We start from the raw sequence: 25,628 nt of genomic DNA, 5'->3' as shown, positions 1-25,628 counted from the left end.
CTGGAAGTCCCAGAGCAGCATCTCCTTCCACGGTGCTTCAGGTGGAGCCGACGGGACTCGACACAGCCGCTGGGTGAGTCTCCTCGTGGTGCGTCAGTAGTAACCATTGCCATGGAAGTGCGGGACACATCTCTATGATCCCGAGGTGTATCAGACCATTCCCTGTGGAATCCCACGTGTTCGAGTAAACTCAGAGTCCTGTGAATGTGACTGTGAGGTCCTGGCTTTTGACCTGAGTATGAGAGACAGAAGGGTGTTTGATCAGTCATCCACGCGGCCTGCTAACCTTGGTGTCCCCAGTCAGGCTGCTTGAGCAGAGGGCAGTCTCTAGCAGATGCCTGGGAGGACGCTCTGCCAGGCACCAGAGGCCCCAGACTCCAATGAGGATTAGGAAAGGAGCCAGGCAGGAGAGGACTCGCGGGTCCCAGGGGTGCAGGCTGCAAAGAGGGTCGGCCGCCCCAGAGAAGTGGAAGCAGCAAGCCCCTGGAGATCCCATCAGACTTGCCCGGGGCTGGCCGGGAGAGGGAGTGGGGAGCAGATGCTGCTGCAGGTGAGCTGCCGCCCCGGCCTCCATGAGGATGTCTGTGCTCTGGGGCCAAGGCCGGGACCACAGCCCAAGGGGGCAGTCCACAAAGGATACATGGCAGCTCTCTTAACAGGTACTCCTCTTGCCCTTCAATGGATATGACTGTTAGGTGTGGTTGGGTTCTTGCTCTGGGTACATAAGAACCTCAGGCCTCCGGCTGCTAGGAGGCCCAAACTGCCCCCCTGCCCCCACCGACTTATCTGGAGGTCATTTCTAGGATCCAGCATCTTTAGCAGCAGCTTCTGTGTGGACAGACACCATCCTGTTCCCAAGCTGATCTTGCCCAGGGCATCACAGATTGGACAGGCAACTCCCCTGGGTTAAGGACTCTCAGCGAATGTTCTGTTCCTCTGAGAAGTCCGTGTGTTTCCTAATGGCTTCCCTGGAGGTTCAGTGTTAAAAGAATCCGCCTGCAATGTGGGAGACTCAAGTTCGATCCCTGGGTGGGAAGATACTCTAGAGGAGGAAATGGCATCCCACTCCACTATTCTTGCCTGGGAAGTCCCATGGACAGAGGAGCCTGGGGGAGGGGGGAGGGGCGGTGTTACAGTCTATGGGTTCGCAAAGAGTCGGACACATCTGATCGACTGAGCACTCACACGTACGCACAGCTAAAGGTTTGCTCTGGACCCTTGTATCTTTGGCAAGACACTGATCCCTGCCTGGATCTTGACAGACTTCTTCTGTGGCAAATAACACTGGCAGACGTCTTAAAGTGGTTTTTGAGCAAGTACAGGGTTCCAGGTCTATACCTGGCCTCGGTTGCTGGCTCTTGCCATATCCAGGCAAAACATCCATGAGTTTGGATCAGGGCAGTGTTTGTGGGGCTAGAGAAAAAAGTGGATCCAGAGATGTTTCTGTGGTGGAAGAGGCCCAGTTAGTATATTATATGGGATTGGAGGTTAAGGGAGAGCAAAAGTTGAAGTAGCAAGAGTTGTTTCACACTTAGAGGTTCTGTATGCTTGTGTTTGGTTTCCTTTCTATTTCCTTTTTAACATACTCAGCATGTTTTGCCCAAAGTTTCCTTGCCTTTTTATTTTGAAAATAGACTTCATTTTCACCTTTTCCTTTGTAACCCTTTTAACCCTTGTAACCTTTTAAGATTTGAAAAAAAAAATGTGAAAATAGCAGAAATCTCTTATGCCCCTCACCCAGCCTCCCCTATTCCTAATATCTTACATTAATATGATACATTTATTACAATTAATGAGGAAGTATTGATGCATTATATATTATCAACCAAACCCATACTTTACTCAGGTTTCTATAAGTTTTACCCACTCCCAGATCCTGGCCAGGAAACTACCCTAACCTTTAGTTGTAATGTCTCCTTGGGTTCTTCTTAGCTTTAACATTTCTTTGTTGTGGATGATCTTGAGAGTTTTGAGGAGTACTCAGTAGATGTTTTCTACAATGTCCCTTGACTGGGATTTGTCTGATATTTTACTTGTACCTAGTCTGGGATTATGAGTTTGGGAGAGGTATATGACAGATGTAAAATCCCATTCTCATCACATTGTATCAAGTGTATATACTATTAGCACAATTGATCACTGATGATGCTCTCATTGATCATCTGGCTGAGGTAGTGCTTGTCAGGTGTCTATGCGATAAAGTGATGGTTTTATGCCCCCTTTCCATCCTATCCTCTTTGGAAGAAAGTCACGATGTGCAGTCCATGCTTCAGGAGTGGGGAGTTATGCTACACTTTCTACAAGTGGGAGTGTCTGCATAAACTGGAATTTTTCTGTGCGGAACACTTGTCTATCCTTATTTGTGTAATTAAGAAATCATTTATGTTTCTCAGTATGGACTCGTGGTATTTTTATTACACTTTGGGTTAAAATCCAATACAACTTTATATATTTTCATTTTCAAATTGTTCTCGGATTGGCCATTGGGAACTCTTCCTGTAAACTCCCTTTGTATATACCTTTGGAAAAACCCCTGGGAATGTTGCTTCCTTTTTTGAAAGTTTTTTGAGCACTTCTTTTTTTTTTTTTTTTTTTCACACTGTACAAGATACTCCAGGCTCATTTTCCATATTTCCTGTCCCAATTCTAGAGTCATAAATCTTTCCATGGAGCCCTTGTTCCTTTTATTGTCGGATGTTATTGACAAAACTCGATCTGTGCCCTAAGTGTGCTCATTGGTACTGAAGGGTCATTGCTTCTGGGCACCCGTTGGTTGACAGGGCAAAGAATTATATGTGTACTTCTTATCCTGTGTTTATTTATGTATCTAGAAATATTTTAGATGGTAATCATTTTGTGGATATGACACCAGAAACACAGGAAACAAAAAAAGAAAAACATAGATTAATTGGACCTCATCAAAATAAAGAAAAAATCTATGCATCAAAGAACACAATCAAGGATGCTACCGTAAGATCCAGCAATTTCACTTCTGTGTATATTCAAAAGGAAATGAAAATAGGTTATCAAAAAGATATCTGCACTCCTAAATTTATTGCAGCATTGTTCATAATAGCCAAAATATGGATACAACCTAAGTGTACATCAGTGGATGAATGGATAAAGAAGATGCAACATATTCAGTATACAGCCATGTGAGAGAAGGGAATCCTACCATTTGCAACATCCTGGAAGGAGCTTGAGGGCATTATGGTAAGCGAAATAAGTGAGACAGAAGAAGATAAATACAGTTTGTTATCACTTACATGTGGAATCTAAAAAGGACAAACCGGGACCTCCCTGGTAGTCCAGAGGCTAAGACTCTGTACTTCCAATGCAGTGGATTTGATCCCTAATTAGGGAACTAAGATCCCACATGCTGAGCAGCAAGGCCAAAAATAAAAAAATAAAAATAAATACAAAATAATTTAAAAAGTAAAAAGGACAAACAGAGAAACAGAAAAGGGAGTGGTTCTTACCAAGGGTTAGGGAATGTGGAAATAGGGCGAGATCGTTCACAGGGTACTAGCCCCAACTTATAATACTAACAAGTTTTGGGATCCAGTGTACAGCAGGATGCTCATAGCTCACAATTCTTTGTCAAATACTTGACTATTGCTAAGAGAGTAGAACCTCTACGTTCTCAACACAAAGAAAGAAATGTGACAGGATGGAGGTGGTAGCTAATACTATGTCAGTAATCATTTCACCATTTATAAATGTATCAGGTCAACATGTCAAGATTTTTGCTTGAACTCCATCCCTCCTTGCTAGTGAGGATTCTCTTCTAATGGAGTAAACCTAAGTACAATGGTGGTGTCATTCACCCATGTGATGCTTCCAGATTTCATCAAGAAACAGTTCTCAGTGTGAGTGAAATTTTAAACGTCCCTTAGGAGATGCTGTCACTTCTGGCTCCAGTACACCATCCCACATGACACTCTGGAAACCAGTCTGCAGATCAGAATCCTTTCTGCTTGCTTTAATTTTTCAAAGTTGGCATCTGTACATTGTCCGACTTTTTAAATTTCAAAATTCCCTTACCTTCCTTGACCGAACAGCAGGAATACCTAATGGAACTAGAGGACACTTGCAGGTTAAGAATTGTTTTCCTGGTTCAAAGATTGATTACTCAGAAAGCGTCACCTCTCCCCCCACATGCAAATAGAGAACAATCTGAGTCCATTTCCCAGCTTTGACAATTACCACCACAGAGTCGAGTTTAGTAAACACCACGTGACAGAGCAAGATGCAACAGAGCAGCAGACATAGGTGAAGGCTGTCTAACAGTATCTCCATAGTGCTCTGCTCTCCTAAAGTCCTATTCTGAATTTTGCACGTGGTCTATGGCCTTCAAGTGTAATGGATCTTGTATACTTTCATCAATTAAACTGTCTTTGAAGTGAACTTGAAACACACTTGATTAATCCTTCAAAAAGTGATGAATTACTCTTGGTTCCAGTTATCTGAATGAAGAGTTTCAGAGAGAGACCCACCTGCCCTGGATTAGAGCCAAGTCCTCCCCACCCAGGGGTCAGGAGCCAGAATCTCTCCCAAAGAGATGAGCATCTATGTTGCAATATTTGTAGAGATAATAAACAGAGACCTTCATTCTTGATGTAGAGGAGCCTTAGTTCTTGGTCACATTGCCCTGACCGTGGGCTTTCCAGGCCATTTCCTCAACTTTAGGGTTGAACCCAAAGTCCAGGTTTACAGAGGCCAGGACAAGGCCACTCTACCCCTGGTCCGACTGTATCTGGGTCTTTCCCACTCTCCCTCCACAAAACTCTTTTTGCCAACCCCTGCCAGCTTGGAGGGGCTGCACAGAGAGCTAGCTCTCCAGGGTGAGATCTTGAGGACACCCTTTTCCCCCTCTGGGAACTGGAGAAATGATCTGTAACATGGTAACTCCATGTCTCCCACTGACTGTTAGCAGTTGCTCCTGTGATGAGTAAACTCCAATGTCTGCAGAAGCTGTGCTGAACTGAGACTGGCTGTGATTTATTTCCTAGAACTCCATCGCTTTCTTGAGGAGTCCATGTAATTGTCCTTTAAGGTGAGGAAAAAAACCGTGATACTCAAATATCTGTGCACTACACCCTTAACTCAGTGGACAGCCAGAATGCCCTGCAGTGTGTAGAGCTCAAGAGTAAAGTGGTGAGAGATAAAGAGGGACTCTCGTGGTTGCCACAACCTAGTTTGATGCTTTACATTTTTTTGGCCACTCAGCATGCAGGATCTTAGTTCCCTGACCAGGGCTCAAACCCGTGCCCCCTGCAGTGGAAGCACAGAGTCCTAACCACTGGACCATGAGGGAAGTGCCTACAATATTCTTAGCCAGTACGCCTCAAAATTGTCCATGTCATTGGGAAAAAAAAAAAAAAAAAAGGAAAGTCTGAGAAACTCACTGCAAAGAGAAGTTTAAGGAAATATGACAGCAACATGGACTGTGGTAAGCTGGATGTGAAATGATCTTCTAACCAAAAAGAACATGAGGTAAAGACTAAATATAAAAATATAATATAAGCTAATCATTGTTATAAGATTACAAATATTAAATAAATTAAACCTTAATATTAAGTAGTTCGATCAATTAAGTAACTAAATTAATTTTGAACATTACATATGAATACATTAAACACAAATTATTATGAATATAATACAAAAATAAAATATAAAATCTATTTTTCTGGAATTGAGCTTCAAGAGTTGCTTGTATATTTTTGAGATTAATCCTTTGTCTGTTTCGTCATTTGCTATTATTTTCTCCCAATCTGAGGGCTGTATTTTCACCTTACTTATAGTTTCCTTTGTTGTGCAAAAGCTTTTAAGTTTCATTAGGTCCCATTTGTTTAGTTTTGCTTTTATTTCCAATATTCTGGGAGGTGGGTCATAGAGGATCTTGCTGTGAGCTCTTGAAGCTCAATTCCAGAAAAATAAATGACCCAGTCAAAAAATGGGCCAAAGAACTAAACAGACATTTCTCCAAAGAAGACATACAGATGGCTAACAAACACATGAAAAGATGCTCAACATCACTCGTTATCAGAGAAATGCAAATCAAAACCACAATGAGGTACCATTACACGCCAGTCAGGATGGCTGCTATCCAAAAGTCTACAAGCAATAAATGCTGGAGAGGGTGTGGAGAAAAGGGAACCCTCTTACACTGTTGGTGGGAATGCAAACTAGTACAGCCGCTATAGAGAACAGTGTGGAGATTTCTTAAAAAACTGGAAATAGAACTGCCATATGACCCAGCAATCCCACTTCTGGGCATACACACTGAGGAAACCAGATCTGAAAGAGACACGTGCACCCCAATGTTCATCGCAGCATTGTTTATAATAGCCAGGACATGGAAGCAACCTAGATGCCCATCAGCAGATGAATGGATAAGGAAGCTGTGGTACATATACACCATGGAATATTACTCAGCCGTTAAAAAGAATTCATTTGAATCAGTTCTAATGAGATGGATGAAACTGGAGCCCATTATACAGAGTGAAGTGAGCCAGAAAGATAAAGAACATTACAGCATACTAACACATATATATGGAATTTAGAAAGATGGTAACGACAACCCTATATGCAAAACAGAAAAAGAGACACAGAAGTACAGAACAGACTTTTGAACTCTGTGGGAGAAGGTGAGGGTGGGATGTTTCGAAAGAACAGCATGTATATTATCTATGGTGAAACAGGTCACCAGCCCAGGTGGGATGCATGAGACAAGTGCTCGAGCCTGGTGCACTGGGAAGACGCAGAGGAATCGGGTGGAGAGGGAGGTGGGAGGGGGGATCGGGATGGGGAATACGTGTAAATCTATTGCTGATTCATGTCAATGTATGACAAAACCCACTGAAAAAATAAATAAATTAAAAAAAAATAATAAAATATAAAATCTGTCTACATCAGAGAAAATATGGCCCACAAAGTCAAAAATATTTACAATTTAGCTATTTACTGGGAAAGGTTCTGATCCCTGGTGTAAAGCAAAACAGCATTAATATACTGAGGGATTTATAGCATGGGTAGAAGCAAATGCCCCAGGCCCAGATCTGTAACCCTGTGATGGAAGACTCAATAACAGCATGGCAGACACCTAAAACTTTGAGGGAGGGCGGTATTTCACTCTGTAAAGAAAAACTTTTGTGAGAAGTGACTTTTGTGCTATTTTTGTATTATCTTACCACTTGGTCATCTAGGCAAATCCATTCAAGGGAAGTACACAACAGAGTGAGGAAACTAAATAACCTCCACTCTGTGTGAGAGGACCAGAAGGAGAGTGTCCTGGTAGCCAAAGAGTGAGGGCAGATAGTGGGGAAGAGCAAATATGAGCAAGGGATTCCAGCAAACTCTAGGAACTGGACTTCGACCTGAGTGGTGCATGCAAGAATCTCACCAGTGACAGAATACCAAAAGCATGGAGAATTGAACCATTGCCCAAAGGGCAGGCTGGGCGCTGCATGATTCACAAACACTACGGATCTAAATATCACTTCATCAACCACAGCAAAATGCACATTTATTTCAAGCACATGGGAAACATTCACCAAGATAGCATCCTATATCAGCAAAACAAATTTTAAAACTTAAATGATGCAGAGTATGTTCTCTGACAAGAAAAGAAGCAAACTAGAAATCAAACAATAAAGAAGGAGAAGAAAAATCTCAGAACACTTGGAAATTAAACAACCATCCGTATGTCAAAGAGAGATTCTCAAGGAATTAGAAACTTCACTGGAATGAATTAAAATGAGAGTGCAATGTATTGCAATTTATGAGATGCAGCTAAATCAGTGTTAAGAAGGAAAATTATAGCATTTAATGTTTAGATTAAAAAAGAAGAAAGTCCTCAATCAATAATCAATACTTCCACCTTAACTTAGAAAAAGAGGAGAAAACTTTACCCAAAGCAATCTGAAAAGAAACAAACCAAAAACAGAAGAGAAAAAAAAAAATTGAAATCAAAAATAAAGAGAGAAAAAAAAAAAACAAAAAACACCCTTCGGGGTTGGGGGGGAGAAACTGGTTCACTGAAAAGATTAACAAAATTGATAAAACTCTAGCCAGATAAACAAAAATCAAAAAAGAGAAGACAAATTACTAATATCAGAAATGAAATACTATCACTACAATTCTTCAAGCCCTACACTAAAGATGTTGGATGGATATAAAGGAAATACTAAGAACATATCTATGTCCAGTATATAAATTCAAGAACTTAAATGGAATTGTACCATTTCTCAAAATCCAGAAAGTACCCAACTTGCCCCTGATGAAAGGCACAACCTGTATAGTACTACAACTATTAAAGAATGGATATCACATTTTTAAATTTTCTAAAAACAAAATCTTAAAACCTCAGAAACATCAAAAACTCAAGCAGAAATTATCAGAACCAATGTTATCAGAACTCTGAAAAACAGTCAAAAGTTTGCACCAACTAAACTATCAAGATTGTGAGCTCCTCTGTGTCAGGCTTACTGGTCATGCTCTGTGGTCCTGGTGTCCACCATGGGCCTTGGCACTCAGTGGGAGATCAGAAAGTGTTCGCTAAATAATGTCTTACTCACGGCTCCTGCAATCTGGCTGGATCAATGTTATTTGGCCCCCAATACATGTAAAATGTCAACACGACCATAAACACAAACAGGAACAGTGACACAAGTACACCTCTGCAAACATCTGTGGAGAGGTGCCTGACATTTACACAGCCAACAGAGACAGAACTGGTTGAGTCCATGGGTAGCTTTAAAAAATCCCATTTATAATGAAAATCTGATCACTGCTGTGAAAGAACAAAATGATGGCAAGAAAGAGCTCCTCATAGAAGGACAAGCTGAGCCCATGTCCTCCAACTGCTCGGAGAACCAAAGTGGCATTTAAGAGGAGATGACTAACCAGGGACAGTAAGAAGGCAATTTACGTTTGGAGGAGTACAATATTCTGATGACTTCCAGAAGTATAAACCCCAGTCCTTTCCTAAAATATCCTCTGGTGCATTCAAGACACAGAGACCTTTGACTCTTCTAAGAAAATAAACATTCTGACCCTTCTCTGATAGTGTATGTGTTAGCTGTCAGTACAGAAGAAACAAGTGCCTGCAAAGTCCGAATTCCAGGCCTGGTCTTCCTGCCACTATTACAGAAAAGGCAGTGTATGACACAAGTGTTTAGTAATTCTGTTTCACTTTTGCTTAAGTCAAAAGGACCCGAGACTGTGTTTGGTGAGCAAATCCACCCTTCTAGCAACAGAGAGGTCAAAAGAATAAGGTGATAGATGCCTAAGCACAAAAATAGGCCTATGACCACAATTCAGATGGAAATGCAATGGTGCACATGACCATAGGTTCAAGAGCCCATAATACACAATGAGGATGCTCCGGTGGTGTTTTCAGCTCTTCATCAAAACTTCTTACTTTCCTGGGTTTGAGGCCATGATGTCAAGCAGTCACTGGATGGAGTTTGACCTGAAAGAAAAAAGAGAACACAGGAGAGCTGAAAGTGTGTCTTACTGAAACACCTTGATCTCAAAATGAGTTAAGGATTGTTCTTAGATGGGAGTTTAAATGGTGCCCTTCTTTTGTTGTATTCATAAGTACATCGGAAACTGAGAACATTTAAGCCTTCCTCATACCCAGTGAGGATAGTATATCAGAAAACAGATCCAAATCCCACTCACCAAAGGAACTGAGGAGGATGAAATGAGCCCAGGTGTCATCATGTCACTCTGCTGCTTAATTCTCTACCACCCATAAAAGAAAAGCTTGTAGGTGGCGCCAGTGGAAACAAACCTGCCTGCCAATGGCAGACATAAGAAACGTAGGTTCGATCCCTGGGTTGGGAAGATCTCCTGGAGAAGAAAATGGCAACCCACTCCAGTATTCTTGCCTGGAGAGTCCCATGGACAGAGGAGCCTGGAGGACTACAGTCCATAGGGTCACAAAGAGTCTGACATGACTAAACCAACTTAGCATGTAAAATAAGGTCCACACTCCTTCCTCTGATATTCAGGGTCCCTCTAAGTTGGACACAAACCACCATATATTCTCTATTTACACCATGATCCCTTTTATAGTTTTCCATGTTGGAAGACTTCTGTTTCACTGCAGGAAATAGAGCTGAATATTTTCTGTTGGGTTGTAATCTGTGTGACAAGTTAGCCACAGTTTGCAGTGATTTCTGGCTGGTTATTTAGGAAATGACCCAAGTGCTAACTTTCTCTGTTCCTTCTTTTGTATCTGAGCTCAAGACAGGAGAAAACCTGACAAACACTACTTTCGCTAGGTGATCAAGGTAAATACAATGGAGATAAATCATGTGGATAGTATGTACCCTTGATATGATGTGATAAGAATGGCACTTTGTCTCTCTGGTCTTCCTCCCCAAAACACATTATCCGAGTTGAATACTTTGGGACTTACACTTCTTTTTATGATGACTGGATGTTGACTTTTATTAGATACTTTTCTGTATCGATGTAGGTCTGTTTTTTCTCGCTCAATCTGTTATTGTAAAAAGGCAATCCTGAGCTTATGCATTCCCAAATCCATCCCTCATTTCTCCTTGCTCTGTTCTAGATTATCCAGGGGCCGACTCTGGCAGGCTGCAATCAAACTAGCCAACAGTTGGCTGCCATTTTGGTTCAGCTAACCAGAAACACCAGCAAGAGATTAGAATCCTGGAAGACAGAGCAGTCAAAGATTTTTCTCCTTCCTCTGCATCAGGTGGCTTGTCCTTCAATTGTTCCATATTCTCCATGGCTCCAGCCATGCAACCATGAGATTGGCCCATCATGGTTCTGGATACTATTGAATCCAACACCTAGGTTCCACTAACAGTATCTCCTTTCTTTATCCTTCCATCCTAGAGGTGATGATTTCCTCATGTTGCTAATAACTTCCTTAGGAAGCCAAGCAGGAGAGAATTTGGAAACCCAGATATTAGGAACATGGAAGGATAAAAAAAGGAGATACTGTTAAATGGGATTTTTTAAAGCTACCCATGGACTCAACCAGTTCTGTCTCTGTTGGCTGTGTAAATGTCAGGCACCTCTCCACAGATGTTTGCAGAGGTGTACTTGTGTCACTGTTCCTGTTTGTGTTTATGGTCGTGTTGACATTTTACATGTATTGGGGGCCAAATAAGATTGATCCAGCCAGATTGCAGGAGCCGTGAGTAGGACATTATTTAGCAAACACTTTCTGATCTCCCACTGAGTGCCAAGGCCCATGGTGGACACCAGGACCACAGAGCATGACCAGTAAGCCTGACACAGAGGAGCTCACAATCTTGATAGTTTAGTTGGTGCAAACTTTTGACTGTTTTTCAGAGTTCTGATAACATTGGTTCTGATAATTTCTGCTTGAGTTTTTGATGTTTCTGAGGTTTTAAGATTTTGTTTTTAGAAAATTTAAAAATGTGATATCCATTCTTTAATAGTTGTAGTACTATACAGGTTGTGCCTTTCATCAGGGGCAAGTTGGGTACTTTCTGGATTTTGAGAAATGGTACAATTCCATTTAAGTTCTTGAATTTATATACTGGACATAGATATGTTCTTAGTATTTCCTTTATATCCATCCAACATCTTTAGTGTAGGACTTGAAGAATTGTAGTGATAGTATTTCATTTCTGATATTAGTAATTTGTCTTCTCTTTTTTGATTTTTGTTTATCTGGCTAGAGTTTTATCAATTTTGTTAATCTTTTCAGTGAACCAGTTTCTCCCCCCCAACCCCGAAGGGTGTTTTTTGTTTTTTTTTTTCTCTCTTTATTTTTGATTTCAATTTTTTTTTTTTCTCTTCTGTTTTTGGTTTGTTTCTTTTCAGATTGCTTTGGGTAAAGTTTTCTCCTCTTTTTCTAAGTTAAGGTGGAAGTATTGATTATTGATTGAGGACTTTCTTCTTTTTTAATCTAAACATTAAATGCTATAATTTTCCTTCTTAACACTGATTTAGCTGCATCTCATAAATTGCAATACATTGCACTCTCATTTTAATTCATTCCAGTGAAGTTTCTAATTCCTTGAGAATCTCTCTTTGACATACGGATGGTTGTTTAATTTCCAAGTGTTCTGAGATTTTTCTTCTCCTTCTTTATTGTTTGATTTCTAGTTTGCTTCTTTTCTTGTCAGAGAACATACTCTGCATCATTTAAGTTTTAAAATTTGTTTTGCTGATATAGGATGCTATCTTGGTGAATGTTTCCCATGTGCTTGAAATAAATGTGCATTTTGCTGTGGTTGATGAAGTGATATTTAGCTCCGTAGTGTTTGTGAATCATGCAGCGCCCAGCCTGCCCTTTGGGCAATGGTTCAATTCTCCATGCTTTTGGTATTCTGTCACTGGTGAGATTCTTGCATGCACCACTCAGGTCGAAGTCCAGTTCCTAGAGTTTGCTGGAATCCCTTGCTCATATTTGCTCTTCCCCACTATCTGCCCTCACTCTTTGGCTACCAGGACACTCTCCTTCTGGTCCTCTCACACAGAGTGGAGGTTATTTAGTTTCCTCACTCTGTTGTGTACTTCCCTTGAATGGATTTGCCTAGATGACCAAGTGGTAAGATAATACAAAAATAGCACAAAAGTCACTTCTCACAAAAGTTTTTCTTTACAGAGTGAAATACCGCCCTCCCTCAAAGTTTTAGGTGTCTGCCATGCTGTTATTGAGTCTTCCATCACAGGGTTACAGATCTGGGCCTGGGGCATTTGCTTCTACCCATGCTATAAATCCCTCAGTATATTAATGCTGTTTTGCTTTACACCAGGGATCAGAACCTTTCCCAGTAAATAGCTAAATTGTAAATATTTTTGACTTTGTGGGCCATATTTTCTCTGATGTAGACAGATTTTATATTTTATTATTTTTTTTAAATTTATTTATTTTTTCAGTGGGTTTTGTCATACATTGACATGAATCAGCAATAGATTTACACGTATTCCCCATCCCGATCCCCCCTCCCACCTTCCTCTCCACCCGATTCCTCTGCGTCTTCCCAGTGCACCAGGCTCGAGCACTTGTCTCATGCATCCCACCTGGGCTGGTGACCTGTTTCACCATAGATAATATACATGCTGTTCTTTCGAAACATCCCACCCTCACCTTCTCCCACAGAGTTCAAAAGTCTGTTCTGTACTTCTGTGTCTCTTTTTCTGTTTTGCATATAGGGTTGTCGTTACCATCTTTCTAAATTCCATATATATGTGTTAGTATGCTGTAATGTTCTTTATCTTTCTGGCTCACTTCACTCTGTATAATGGGCTCCAGTTTCATCCATCTCATTAGAACTGATTCAAATGAATTCTTTTTAACGGCTGAGTAATATTCCATGGTGTATATGTACCACAGCTTCCTTATCCATTCATCTGCTGATGGGCATCTAGGTTGCTTCCATGTCCTGGCTATTATAAACAATGCTGCGATGAACATTGGGGTGCACGTGTCTCTTTCAGATCTGGTTTCCTCAGTGTGTATGCCCAGAAGTGGGATTGCTGGGTCATATGGCAGTTCTATTTCCAGTTTTTTAAGAAATCTCCACACTGTTCTCTATAGCGGCTGTACTAGTTTGCATTCCCACCAACAGTGTAAGAGGGTTCCCTTTTCTCCACACCCTCTCCAGCATTTATTGCTTGTAGACTTTTGGATAGCAGCCATCCTGACTGGCGTGTAATGGTACCTCATTGTGGTTTTGATTTGCATTTCTCTGATAACGAGTGATGTTGAGCATCTTTTCATGTGTTTGTTAGCCATCTGTATGTCTTCTTTGGAGAAATGTCTGTTTAGTTCTTTGGCCCATTTTTTGACTGGGTCATTTATTTTTCTGGAATTGAGCTTCAAGAGCTCACAGCAAGATCCTCTATGACCCACCTCCCAGAATATTGGAAATAAAAGCAAAACTAAACAAATGGGACCTAATGAAACTTAAAAGCTTTTGCACAACAAAGGAAACTATAAGTAAGGTGAAAATACAGCCCTCAGATTGGGAGAAAATAATAGCAAATGACGAAACAGACAAAGGATTAATCTCAAAAATATACAAGCAACTCTTGAAGCTCAATTCCAGAAAAATAGATTTTATATTTTATTTTTGTATTATATTCATAATAATTTGTGTTTAATGTATTCATATGTAATGTTCAAAATTAATTTAGTTACTTAATTGATCGAACTACTTAATATTAAGGTTTAATTTATTTAATATTTGTAATCTTATAACAATGATTAGCTTATATTATATTTTTATATTTAGTCTTTACCTCATGTTCTTTTTGGTTAGAAGATCATTTCACATCCAGCTTACCACAGTCCATGTTGCTGTCATATTTCCTTAAACTTCTCTTTGCAGTGAGTTTCTCAGACTTTCCTTTTTTTTTTTTTTTTTTCCCAATGACATGGACAATTTTGAGGCGTACTGGCTAAGAATATTGTAGGCACTTCCCTCATGGTCCAGTGGTTAGGACTCTGTGCTTCCACTGCAGGGGGCACGGGTTTGAGCCCTGGTCAGGGAACTAAGATCCTGCATGCTGAGTGGCCAAAAAAATGTAAAGCATCAAACTAGGTTGTGGCAACCACGAGAGTCCCTCTTTATCCCTCACCACTTTACTCTTGAGCTCTACACACTGCAGGGCATTCTGGCTGTCCACTGAGTTAAGGGTGTAGTGCACAGATATTTGAGTATCACGGTTTTTTTCCTCACCTTAAAGGACAATTACATGGACTCCTCAAGAAAGCGATGGAGTTCTAGGAAATAAATCACAGCCAGTCTCAGTTCAGCACAGCTTCTGCAGACATTGGAGTTTACTCATCACAGGAGCAACTGCTAACAGTCAGTGGGAGACATGGAGTTACCATGTTACAGATCATTTCTCCAGTTCCCAGAGGGGGAAAAGGGTGTCCTCAAGATCTCACCCTGGAGAGCTAGCTCTCTGTGCAGCCCCTCCAAGCTGGCAGGGGTTGGCAAAAAGAGTTTTGTGGAGGGAGAGTGGGAAAGACCCAGATACAGTCGGACCAGGGGTAGAGTGGCCTTGTCCTGGCCTCTGTAAACCTGGACTTTGGGTTCAACCCTAAAGTTGAGGAAATGGCCTGGAAAGCCCACGGTCAGGGCAATGTGACCAAGAACTAAGGCTCCTCTACATCAAGAATGAAGGTCTCTGTTTATTATCTCTACAAATATTGCAACATAGATGCTCATCTCTTTGGGAGAGATTCTGGCTCCTGACCCCTGGGTGGGGAGGACTTGGCTCTAATCCAGGGCAGGTGGGTCTCTCTCTGAAACTCTTCATTCAGATAACTGGAACCAAGAGTAATTCATCACTTTTTGAAGGATTAATCAAGTGTGTTTCAAGTTCACTTCAAAGACAGTTTAATTGATGAAAGTATACAAGATCCATTACACTTGAAGGCCATAGACCACGTGCAAAATTCAGAATAGGACTTTAGGAGAGCAGAGCACTATGGAGATACTGTTAGACAGCCTTCACCTATGTCTGCTGCTCTGTTGCATCTTGCTCTGTCACGTGGTGTTTACTAAACTCGACTCTGTGGTGGTAATTGTCAAAGCTGGGAAATGGACTCAGACTGTTCTCTATTTGCATGTGGGGGGAGAGGTGACGCTTTCTGAGTAATCAATCTTTGAACCAGGAAAACAATTCTTAACCTGCAAGTGTCCTCTAGTTCCATTAGGTATTCCTGCTGTTCGGTCAAGGAAGGTAAGGGAATTTTGAAATTTAAAAAGTCGGACAATGTACAGATGCCAACTTTGAAAAATTAAAGCAAGCAGAAAGGATTCTGATCTGCAGACTGGTTTCCAGAGTGTCATGTGGGATGGTGTACTGGAGCCAGAAGTGACAGCATCTCCTAAGGGACGTTTAAAATTTCACTCACACTGAGAACTGTTTCTTGATGAAATCTGGAAGCATCACATGGGTGAATGACACCACCATTGTACTTAGGTTTACTCCATTAGAAGAGAATCCTCACTAGCAAGGAGGGATGGAGTTCAAGCAAAAATCTTGACATGTTGACCTGATACATTTATAAATGGTGAAATGATTACTGACATAGTATTAGCTACCACCTCCATCCTGTCACATTTCTTTCTTTGTGTTGAGAACGTAGAGGTTCTACTCTCTTAGCAATAGTCAAGTATTTGACAAAGAATTGTGAGCTATGAGCATCCTGCTGTACACTGGATCCCAAAACTTGTTAGTATTATAAGTTGGGGCTAGTACCCTGTGAACGATCTCGCCCTATTTCCACATTCCCTAACCCTTGGTAAGAACCACTCCCTTTTCTGTTTCTCTGTTTGTCCTTTTTACTTTTTAAATTATTTTGTATTTATTTTTATTTTTTTATTTTTGGCCTTGCTGCTCAGCATGTGGGATCTTAGTTCCCTAATTAGGGATCAAATCCACTGCATTGGAAGTACAGAGTCTTAGCCTCTGGACTACCAGGGAGGTCCCGGTTTGTCCTTTTTAGATTCCACATGTAAGTGATAACAAACTGTATTTATCTTCTTCTGTCTCACTTATTTCGCTTACCATAATGCCCTCAAGCTCCTTCCAGGATGTTGCAAATGGTAGGATTCCCTTCTCTCACATGGCTGTATACTGAATATGTTGCATCTTCTTTATCCATTCATCCACTGATGTACACTTAGGTTGTATCCATATTTTGGCTATTATGAACAATGCTGCAATAAATTTAGGAGTGCAGATATCTTTTTGATAACCTATTTTCATTTCCTTTTGAATATACACAGAAGTGAAATTGCTGGATCTTACGGTAGCATCCTTGATTGTGTTCTTTGATGCATAGATTTTTTCTTTATTTTGATGAGGTCCAATTAATCTATGTTTTTCTTTTTTTGTTTCCTGTGTTTCTGGTGTCATATCCACAAAATGATTACCATCTAAAATATTTCTAGATACATAAATAAACACAGGATAAGAAGTACACATATAATTCTTTGCCCTGTCAACCAACGGGTGCCCAGAAGCAATGACCCTTCAGTACCAATGAGCACACTTAGGGCACAGATCGAGTTTTGTCAATAACATCCGACAATAAAAGGAACAAGGGCTCCATGGAAAGATTTATGACTCTAGAATTGGGACAGGAAATATGGAAAATGAGCCTGGAGTATCTTGTACAGTGTGAAAAAAAAAAAAAAAAAAGAAGTGCTCAAAAAACTTTCAAAAAAGGAAGCAACATTCCCAGGGGTTTTTCCAAAGGTATATACAAAGGGAGTTTACAGGAAGAGTTCCCAATGGCCAATCCGAGAACAATTTGAAAATGAAAATATATAAAGTTGTATTGGATTTTAACCCAAAGTGTAATAAAAATACCACGAGTCCATACTGAGAAACATAAATGATTTCTTAATTACACAAATAAGGATAGACAAGTGTTCCGCACAGAAAAATTCCAGTTTATGCAGACACTCCCACTTGTAGAAAGTGTAGCATAACTCCCCACTCCTGAAGCATGGACTGCACATCGTGACTTTCTTCCAAAGAGGATAGGATGGAAAGGGGGCATAAAACCATCACTTTATCGCATAGACACCTGACAAGCACTACCTCAGCCAGATGATCAATGAGAGCATCATCAGTGATCAATTGCGCTAATAGTATATACACTTGATACAATGTGATGAGAATGGGATTTTACATCTGTCATATACCTCTCCCAAACTCATAATCCCAGACTAGGTACAAGTAAAATATCAGACAAATCCCAGTCAAGGGACATTGTAGAAAACATCTACTGAGTACTCCTCAAAACTCTCAAGATCATCCACAACAAAGAAATGTTAAAGCTAAGAAGAACCCAAGGAGACATTACAACTAAAGGTTAGGGTAGTTTCCTGGCCAGGATCTGGGAGTGGGTAAAACTTATAGAAACCTGAGTAAAGTATGGGTTTGGTTGATAATATATAATGCATCAATACTTCCTCATTAATTGTAATAAATGTATCATATTAATGTAAGATATTAGGAATAGGGGAGGCTGGGTGAGGGGCATAAGAGATTTCTGCTATTTTCACATTTTTTTTTTCAAATCTTAAAAGGTTACAAGGGTTAAAAGGGTTACAAAGGAAAAGGTGAAAATGAAGTCTATTTTCAAAATAAAAAGGCAAGGAAACTTTGGGCAAAACATGCTGAGTATGTTAAAAAGGAAATAGAAAGGAAACCAAACACAAGCATACAGAACCTCTAAGTGTGAAACAACTCTTGCTACTTCAACTTTTGCTCTCCCTTAACCTCCAATCCCATATAATATACTAACTGGGCCTCTTCCACCACAGAAACATCTCTGGATCCACTTTTTTCTCTAGCCCCACAAACACTGCCCTGATCCAAACTCATGGATGTTTTGCCTGGATATGGCAAGAGCCAGCAACTGAGGCCAGGTATAGACCTGGAACCCTGTACTTGCTCAAAAACCACTTTAAGACGTCTGCCAGTGTTATTTGCCACAGAAGAAGTCTGTCAAGATCCAGGCAGGGATCAGTGTCTTGCCAAAGATACAAGGGTCCAGAGCAAACCTTTAGCTGTGCGTACGTGTGAGTGCTCAGTCGATCAGATGTGTCCGACTCTTTGCGAACCCATAGACTGTAACACCGCCCCTCCCCCCTCCCCCAGGCTCCTCTGTCCATGGGACTTCCCAGGCAAGAATAGTGGAGTGGGATGCCATTTCCTCCTCTAGAGTATCTTCCCACCCAGGGATCGAACTTGAGTCTCCCACATTGCAGGCGGATTCTTTTAACACTGAACCTCCAGGGAAGCCATTAGGAAACACACGGACTTCTCAGAGGAACAGAACATTCGCTGAGAGTCCTTAACCCAGGGGAGTTGCCTGTCCAATCTGTGATGCCCTGGGCAAGATCAGCTTGGGAACAGGATGGTGTCTGTCCACACAGAAGCTGCTGCTAAAGATGCTGGATCCTAGAAATGACCTCCAGATAAGTCGGTGGGGGCAGGGGGGCAGTTTGGGCCTCCTAGCAGCCGGAGGCCTGAGGTTCTTATGTACCCAGAGCAAGAACCCAACCACACCTAACAGTCATATCCATTGAAGGGCAAGAGGAGTACCTGTTAAGAGAGCTGCCATGTATCCTTCGTGGACTGCCCCCTTGGGCTGTGGTCCCGGCCTTGGCCCCAGAGCACAGACATCCTCATGGAGGCCGGGGCGGCAGCTCACCTGCAGCAGCATCTGCTCCCCACTCCCTCTCCCGGCCAGCCCCGGGCAAGTCTGATGGGATCTCCAGGGGCTTGCTGCTTCCACTTCTCTGGGGCGGCCGACCCTCTTTGCAGCCTGCACCCCTGGGACCCGCGAGTCCTCTCCTGCCTGGCTCCTTTCCTAATCCTCATTGGAGTCTGGGGCCTCTGGTGCCTGGCAGAGCGTCCTCCCAGGCATCTGCTAGAGACTGCCCTCTGCTCAAGCAGCCTGACTGGGGACACCAAGGTTAGCAGGCCGCGTGGATGACTGATCAAACACCCTTCTGTCTCTCATACTCAGGTCAAAAGCCAGGACCTCACAGTCACATTCACAGGACTCTGAGTTTACTCGAACACGTGGGATTCCACAGGGAATGGTCTGATACACCTCGGGATCATAGAGATGTGTCCCGCACTTCCATGGCAATGGTTACTACTGACGCACCACGAGGAGACTCACCCAGCGGCTGTGTCGAGTCCCGTCGGCTCCACCTGAAGCACCGTGGAAGGAGATGCTGCTCTGGGACTTCCAGATAAAGATACACACATGAGGTCATCAGGACCAGGGCCTAATCCACTCTCAGTGGTGGGGTGGGGGGTGGCGGACAGGCAGGACAAAACCCTAGGCCAGGTTTTGGGGGAGAGGTGGAGCTTTAGGCAGGAGGGGTGGGTAGCCTCGGGGCTAGGCCCCATGAGGAGGATGCCCCCAGCTCCAACAGGGGCCTTTGGCAGTTGGCTGCTGGCCTGATGGAGACTGAGCAGAGCCCTGAGGGAGGGGGCTGACAGTGCAGCTCACGGTGGGAGGGGACAGGCTGTGGGTGTGTGTTGAGGGTGGGTGGAATTCCTGTGGGGCAGCCTCTCTTGAGGTTCAGAGGGGCTGGACTTTTGTCTCTGGGAGAGAAACCACACTCGGAGTGGTCTGTGCCTGTGTGTTGTGCTGACTGAGGATTAACCTCCCCCCCGGGCGGATGTGTCCCTTCAAAAGAAGTGGTCGTGACAGAAATGCTTCTGCTCAAAATTCACTGGTCACGGGTCATCACATCACCCTTCCTAAGTGAAGAGGCCTGGCAGGGTCGTGTCCCCATGTGTGCAGGGAGAGAGGTAGACAAAAGGTGGCGGAGTACCCGACATCTCTCCAATTCCGCACTGCCTAGCAGATGGTCAACAAAGAACAGTGGTTAGAATTTATAACGACAAAATCTTTGTTTGGGGGAAGAAAGTCTGAGCAGGTCTCGTGGGTCTTGAAATTCTCCACCTTTTCCAAGTGTCCACTGACTATGTGACAGCTGCCGCATACGTGGCCAGAATCACATCTCCTGTTCCCATTGTTCTCTGGCACTCAGCAGGGAGAGCTGCCCCTTCAGCCCCCTGCACCCGTCCGCACCCCCCACTGCAGTGACCTCACCACCTCCTTAGGCCCGGAAGTCGCTCCTGCCTTTTGATGCCAGGCACAGCGTTTCCCTGTGAGTCTCCGCTGCCTCCACTCTTCTGAACCTGCCTGAACCTGGGGACACTGTTGGATGTTGCATCTTTCCTGGCTAGTACTTATTTCTCATGTTATTCGGATCTCAGACTCTGTCCCTCTCTCCTCTGGAAATTGTTTTGTCTTCAAGACACCTCAGAGAATTGGCAGCTCAATAGGAAACGGAATAGAAAACAAGTCAAAATCGCTGCTCTGTGTGTTTTCCTCCTAGAGGATATATTATTCAATTCGGGTGTTTGTGTGTGTTTTAGGGTGGGGAGCAGTGTCTTTCCCAGCTGGGACTCAAAGTTCCCAGGAACCAGTCACCTAGCAGGTCTTGTCCACTTAGCAGCTTCTCTTCACTCATTTCATCCCACTGAAATCTAGACCATGCTTACAAGTGGACAAAATAAAGTCCAGATGACCAAATAAATAGTCATTTCAATATACTTGGTAATCAGCTTTCCCAGGACAGAGAGAGGAGGGCCAGTCCAGGGAATACTGAGCCACACTTCAAAGCAACATTCGCATTTCTCCAGGATTCCAAGCAGATGGTGGGGGTATGGTAGAAAACACCTCCTTTGCCCCTGTGGTCAACAGCTGTGCAACAACAGCCAGGACCCCTTCCTTCCTGCCCCAGAAAGAGACCTCTCTGTGTTTTATCCAAGATGCAAAAGGACACCTCAGAGCAGTCATCCATTTCAGACTTTCCCGTCACCCCCAAGACACAATGTCTGCAAGTCTGAGGGATGTCACCACACAGCCTCATCACCATCACGTCCCACAGAAGGAACCCAGCTTCCCAAAGCCCCGGAACGCCCTGGCTCAGACACTGACACTCCAGTGCTCCTCCTGGAGCCCCACCGCCCCGCCCTGTGTTGCCTTGTTCAGTGCGACTAGGGGACTTCTCTCCACCTTCTTTGTGTGACTACGGCTCCTAGAGCATTGCTCAAGGTGTGGGGGTGTCCAGCTTCTCCTAGGGTCCCCACTGCTAACCCAGGCTTTCACAGAGCAGAGGCTCCATAAAGGTCTTCGGAATACATGAGCCAGTGAGCAGGGGGCCCAATTAATTATCTGCTACTTCCTTAAATAAGCCAGACAAACCCAAATGAACAAGAGATAATTTAGTTTTTGAAAATGACACACAAGAAGGACAGAAGCATGAATTCACTACGATTACTTTTATCAGCTCATTCTTCCCCCATCAATATTACTGCTAAGTAAGCTCACTTTTCCAAAACAGTTCTAATTCCAATTCCATTGCATCCTGTTCAGGACCACAAAACACAATGGAAGAGTTTCCAATCTCTTTTATGAAACAGCAAAACTCTTGTTCTTGAACTGGGTAAGTACAAACACACTGATCAACATCATTCACGAAACTAAGACACTGAAATTTATTTAGCCTTCTATGAAAACAATCAAAGTTTGAAAATTTTGTAAGGAAAACAGATGAATCTCCATGTCATTGTAATTGTAGACAACAGGAACCCAAAGATGTTATACACCAGTTCCCCAAACCGCCCCAGCCCTCACTTCTGAGAAGGCTGACCGCTCCCTCGTCAATCACAGAGGGAAGGATCAGCCTGGCTGCGGCTCTGGCTCAGGCCTCCTTATCCTCCTCCCTCGCAGCCTCTGCAGACTGCCGTGGGAAGGCCCTCAAAGTCATTTGTTTGAACTTGAGCAGAAACGCCATGACTTCCCGCTTGTTGGTCTCCGCATAGGCCCGGGGACCCCACAGGAACTCATAGCGAGCAGGGTGGCTGTAAGGCACCTGCCGGTACTCCAGGTACCCCTGCTGCACCCACACGTGGGTCAGAAGGGTCCTGGGCTCCCCAAAGACACAGTGCACACTCCCCCCTGACATACCCAATTTGCTGAGTGCTCCCCAGACCTTCTCCTCAGGGGCACGGTCTCCACCCCACATGATCAGGCTGAGGACCACTGCCAGGAGGCCAGCTTTGGGCATGCTCCGCCCACTGCTCAGCATCTCATCACAGGTGAGGCCCAGGATGGGGACCATGACGTAGGTGTGCTCCCTGGGGTCCACCTCCTTCACCTCCACGCCACAGACCAGCTGCAGGCTCTGCGAGGCTTGGGGGAAGACCACAGGAAAGTACTCCTGGTTATCCCTGAGGACCTTCTTCAGCATTTCCGCCTGGGAGGTCAGCTGCTTGGCTCGATACTTGAAGAGCAGGAACTTCATCAGCCTAGTTATCATCTGCTTCAGAGCTTCCTGGGACAAGGACTCCCCAGTGGCTGAGGAGGACACTTTGGGGGAAGAGGCCGAGGCAGATGCAGCCTCCCCCGCCTCAGCCCCCAAGAGCTGCGCCTCCTCCGGGCCCTGGGCCTCGCCTGGGTCCTGAAGGTGGTCTTCCTCGGGCTTGCTCAGCTCACTCATCTCGACCACGAGCGGGATGCCTGGGATCAAACCACAGCCAGGAGTGAGGCAGGGGTCAGACGGGGACAACCGGCCTGGCTGGGGGAAAGAGGGGTTGTGAATGGCCTCAGCTGAGAACCACACGCTGGGCGGTCTGACACAGGCCACTTACAGGTCTCCTCTTGAGGGGTGCTCTCAGACCTCATAGGGGCAAGCCTTTGGGACAGCCAGTCCCCCGGATACCTGAAGGAGGCTCCCCGGGGTGCAGCCAGCACAGACTGAGATGTCCGGGGCTGACAAGGTGGGGGATTATGCCCTTGTGGGGTCCCCACTGTTCTGGGATGGGGAGCCCCTGGTGCACACTCAGGGAACCCTCCTCACCTTGACTCCTGGTACTGCCTGGACTCTGCTCTCTGCCCTCAGGACACGAGTGCCAGTCCTCTGCTTTCGCCTCCTGGTTCCTGGAGCTCCTGTGAGAGAAAGGGAGGGGGCACCTCGGGGGTATCCTGTGGCACAGCCCTGAGCCTTCCGTGACAATACGATGGGTGGACTCTGTGAGGTCTCCCCAGTTGTGTGGTGGGAGGTCCCCTCAGGGCTCCCTTGTAGTGCTCACCCTTCCGCTGGCACGACCTGGTCCCTCCCCTCTGAGGACCTACATGGAAATTCAGAACAAGATCCGAGCCTGAATAGAAAGTGTTGAGGGGCCCCACATGCGGCCACACCTGCCCAGGGCTTCCTGCGGGTCCTAGACTGGGGAGCTGCTCGGTCCTCAGCTCCTCCTCACGCCCTGCCTGGCCTCCCAGCACTGACCACAGGGGCAGGGGTCTGCTCAGTCCTCCCTTGGGTTTGGGGAGTCCAGCCTCTGCCAACCTAAAGCCTCCGCCCCCCGCCCGAAAAACCTCACCTCCTGAGGTCCCTAAGCCAGAGGTCAAGAAACTGCTCATCCTGCTCACCCCGCTCTAGGGCCTCCAAAAGTCCCCACAAGGGCCAGGATCCCTGCCTCCCTGTTGGGGTCTATCTGCCTCAGTCCATCCTCACATGGAGCCTGGGCTCCAGGCAGGACTGGGAATTGTCCCGTCCGCCATTTTGAGACCCTGCCGCTTTCACGAGGTCCCCAGTCTCTCTGAGACCCACATGTGAGGAAGGCAGACAGGCCGAGTGTGCTCCTCTCACCCCAAGGGCTCCCAGGGCCGACTACAGGGGCGGGGATCTGCGGGGTTCGTTTGGGCCTCACGCAGGGTCCCCTCAGCCCTCCTTCGGGCACCTCACCTTGCCTCGAGCAGGACCTGGGATTCTCGCCTCTCCCCAACTGAAGCCCCGCCCCTTATACCCGGGCCCGGTCTCTCCAAGACCCGGATGTCAGGAAGTCAGACCGTGCCCGCTGCGCTCATTCAACCCCCACGGTTGCCCTGGACTGACAACAGAAACGAGCTTCTCTGAGGTGTCCTCTGATTGGGGTCCAGGGTCCTCTAGTTCTCCTCCTCAGGGTCCTCAACCTGACACCCCGCCGGACCTGGGAATTGGACCACCTGAGGCCCCGCCCCATATGCAAGGTACCCAGTCTGAGACCCGGATGTCAGGAAGTCAGCCCCCCTACCAGGTCCCCAGTCTGAGATCCGGATGTGAGGAAGTGAGACCACGCATGTTGGGCTCATCCTACCCCACGGCCGCCAAGGACCAACAGCAGCTACAGGCTTCTCTGAGGTCTCTTTTGATTGGGGTCAGGGTCCCCTCAGTCCTCCCTCAGAGTCCCCAAATTGAAACTCCACGGGAGCTGGGCTTCTTCCCTCTGCTTACCTGGGATCTGTGGGGTTCCTTATATCCTCCCTCAGGGACCTCATCTTGAGCCCTGGCAGATCCAGGGATGCCCCGTATGTTGACCAGAGGTGGGACCCTCACATCAAGGCTCAGCGAGCACAGAGGGTGGATGAGCACATGCTGCATTACCTGGCATCCAGGTCTCAGAGAGACTGGGGACCTGGTATAGGGGTCTGACTTCCTGACATCCAGTCTCAAACTGGGGACCTGGTACAGGCAGCTGGCTTCCTAACATACGGGGTTCAGACTGGGGTCCTAATATAGGGAGCAGACTTCCTGACATCTGGGTCTCAGAGAGACTGGAGTCCTGGTTTAAGGGCTGGGGGCTTAGTAGGGGAGAGGAGAGAATCCGAAGACCTACCCAGAGGCAAGATGAGGTCTCTGAGGAGGACTGAAGGGACCCCACAGATTCCCGCCTCTGTCGTCAGCCCTGGGAGCCCCTGGGGTGAGAAGAACACACTAGACCTGTCCTGACTTCCTGACATCCCGGTCTCTGAGAGATTGGGGACCTGGTGCGAGGAGCAGGGACTCAGGGGCGGAGAAGACAGAGCCCAGGTGAGTCAGCTTTTCCCATCAGGTGACCACCTTTAGCATCAGTCCTTCCAGTGGACAGTCACAGTTGATTTCCTTTAGGATGGGCCGGCTTGATCTCCTTGCTGTCCAAGGTACTTTCAAGAGTCTTCCCCAGCACCACAGTAGTACTATTTTATACATAGTCATGTGTATCTGTTAATCTCAAACTCC

At 45.0% G+C, this 25,628-nt stretch overlaps 1 protein-coding gene and 1 pseudogene across 6 annotated transcripts; one reads left to right on the top strand and one right to left on the bottom strand.

Annotated features, from left to right (window-relative positions):
* Positions 1–25,628, top strand: part of LOC122688978 — a 735,084-nt pseudogene that overhangs the window by 127,287 nt on the left and 582,169 nt on the right.
* Positions 22,069–24,845, bottom strand: LOC122688972 (melanoma-associated antigen 10-like). Of its 6 annotated transcripts, none has more exons than XM_043894996.1 (4): positions 24,336–24,845; positions 23,680–23,718; positions 23,448–23,536; positions 22,069–23,107 (listed from the first exon to the last, which is right to left on the bottom strand). In XM_043894996.1, the coding sequence occupies exon 4, from the start codon at positions 23,085–23,087 to the stop codon at positions 22,290–22,292; it is 798 nt and encodes a 265-aa protein (XP_043750931.1). In that variant the 5' UTR covers positions 23,088–23,107; positions 23,448–23,536; positions 23,680–23,718; positions 24,336–24,845; the 3' UTR covers positions 22,069–22,289. The 6 variants fall into 6 exon arrangements, 5 of the variants coding, with proteins under 5 accessions (XP_043750931.1, XP_043750933.1, XP_043750929.1 ...); XM_043894998.1 differs by lacking the exon at positions 24,336–24,845 and adding an exon at positions 24,240–24,309; XM_043894994.1 differs by lacking the exon at positions 24,336–24,845 and adding an exon at positions 24,201–24,302.

This window comes from Cervus elaphus, chromosome X (genome assembly GCF_910594005.1).
Source record: "Cervus elaphus chromosome X, mCerEla1.1, whole genome shotgun sequence".
Lineage (NCBI taxonomy): Eukaryota > Metazoa > Chordata > Mammalia > Artiodactyla > Cervidae > Cervus > Cervus elaphus.
Note: the sequence above shows the minus strand (reverse complement) of the source record. Positions and strands in the feature narration are given on the sequence as shown.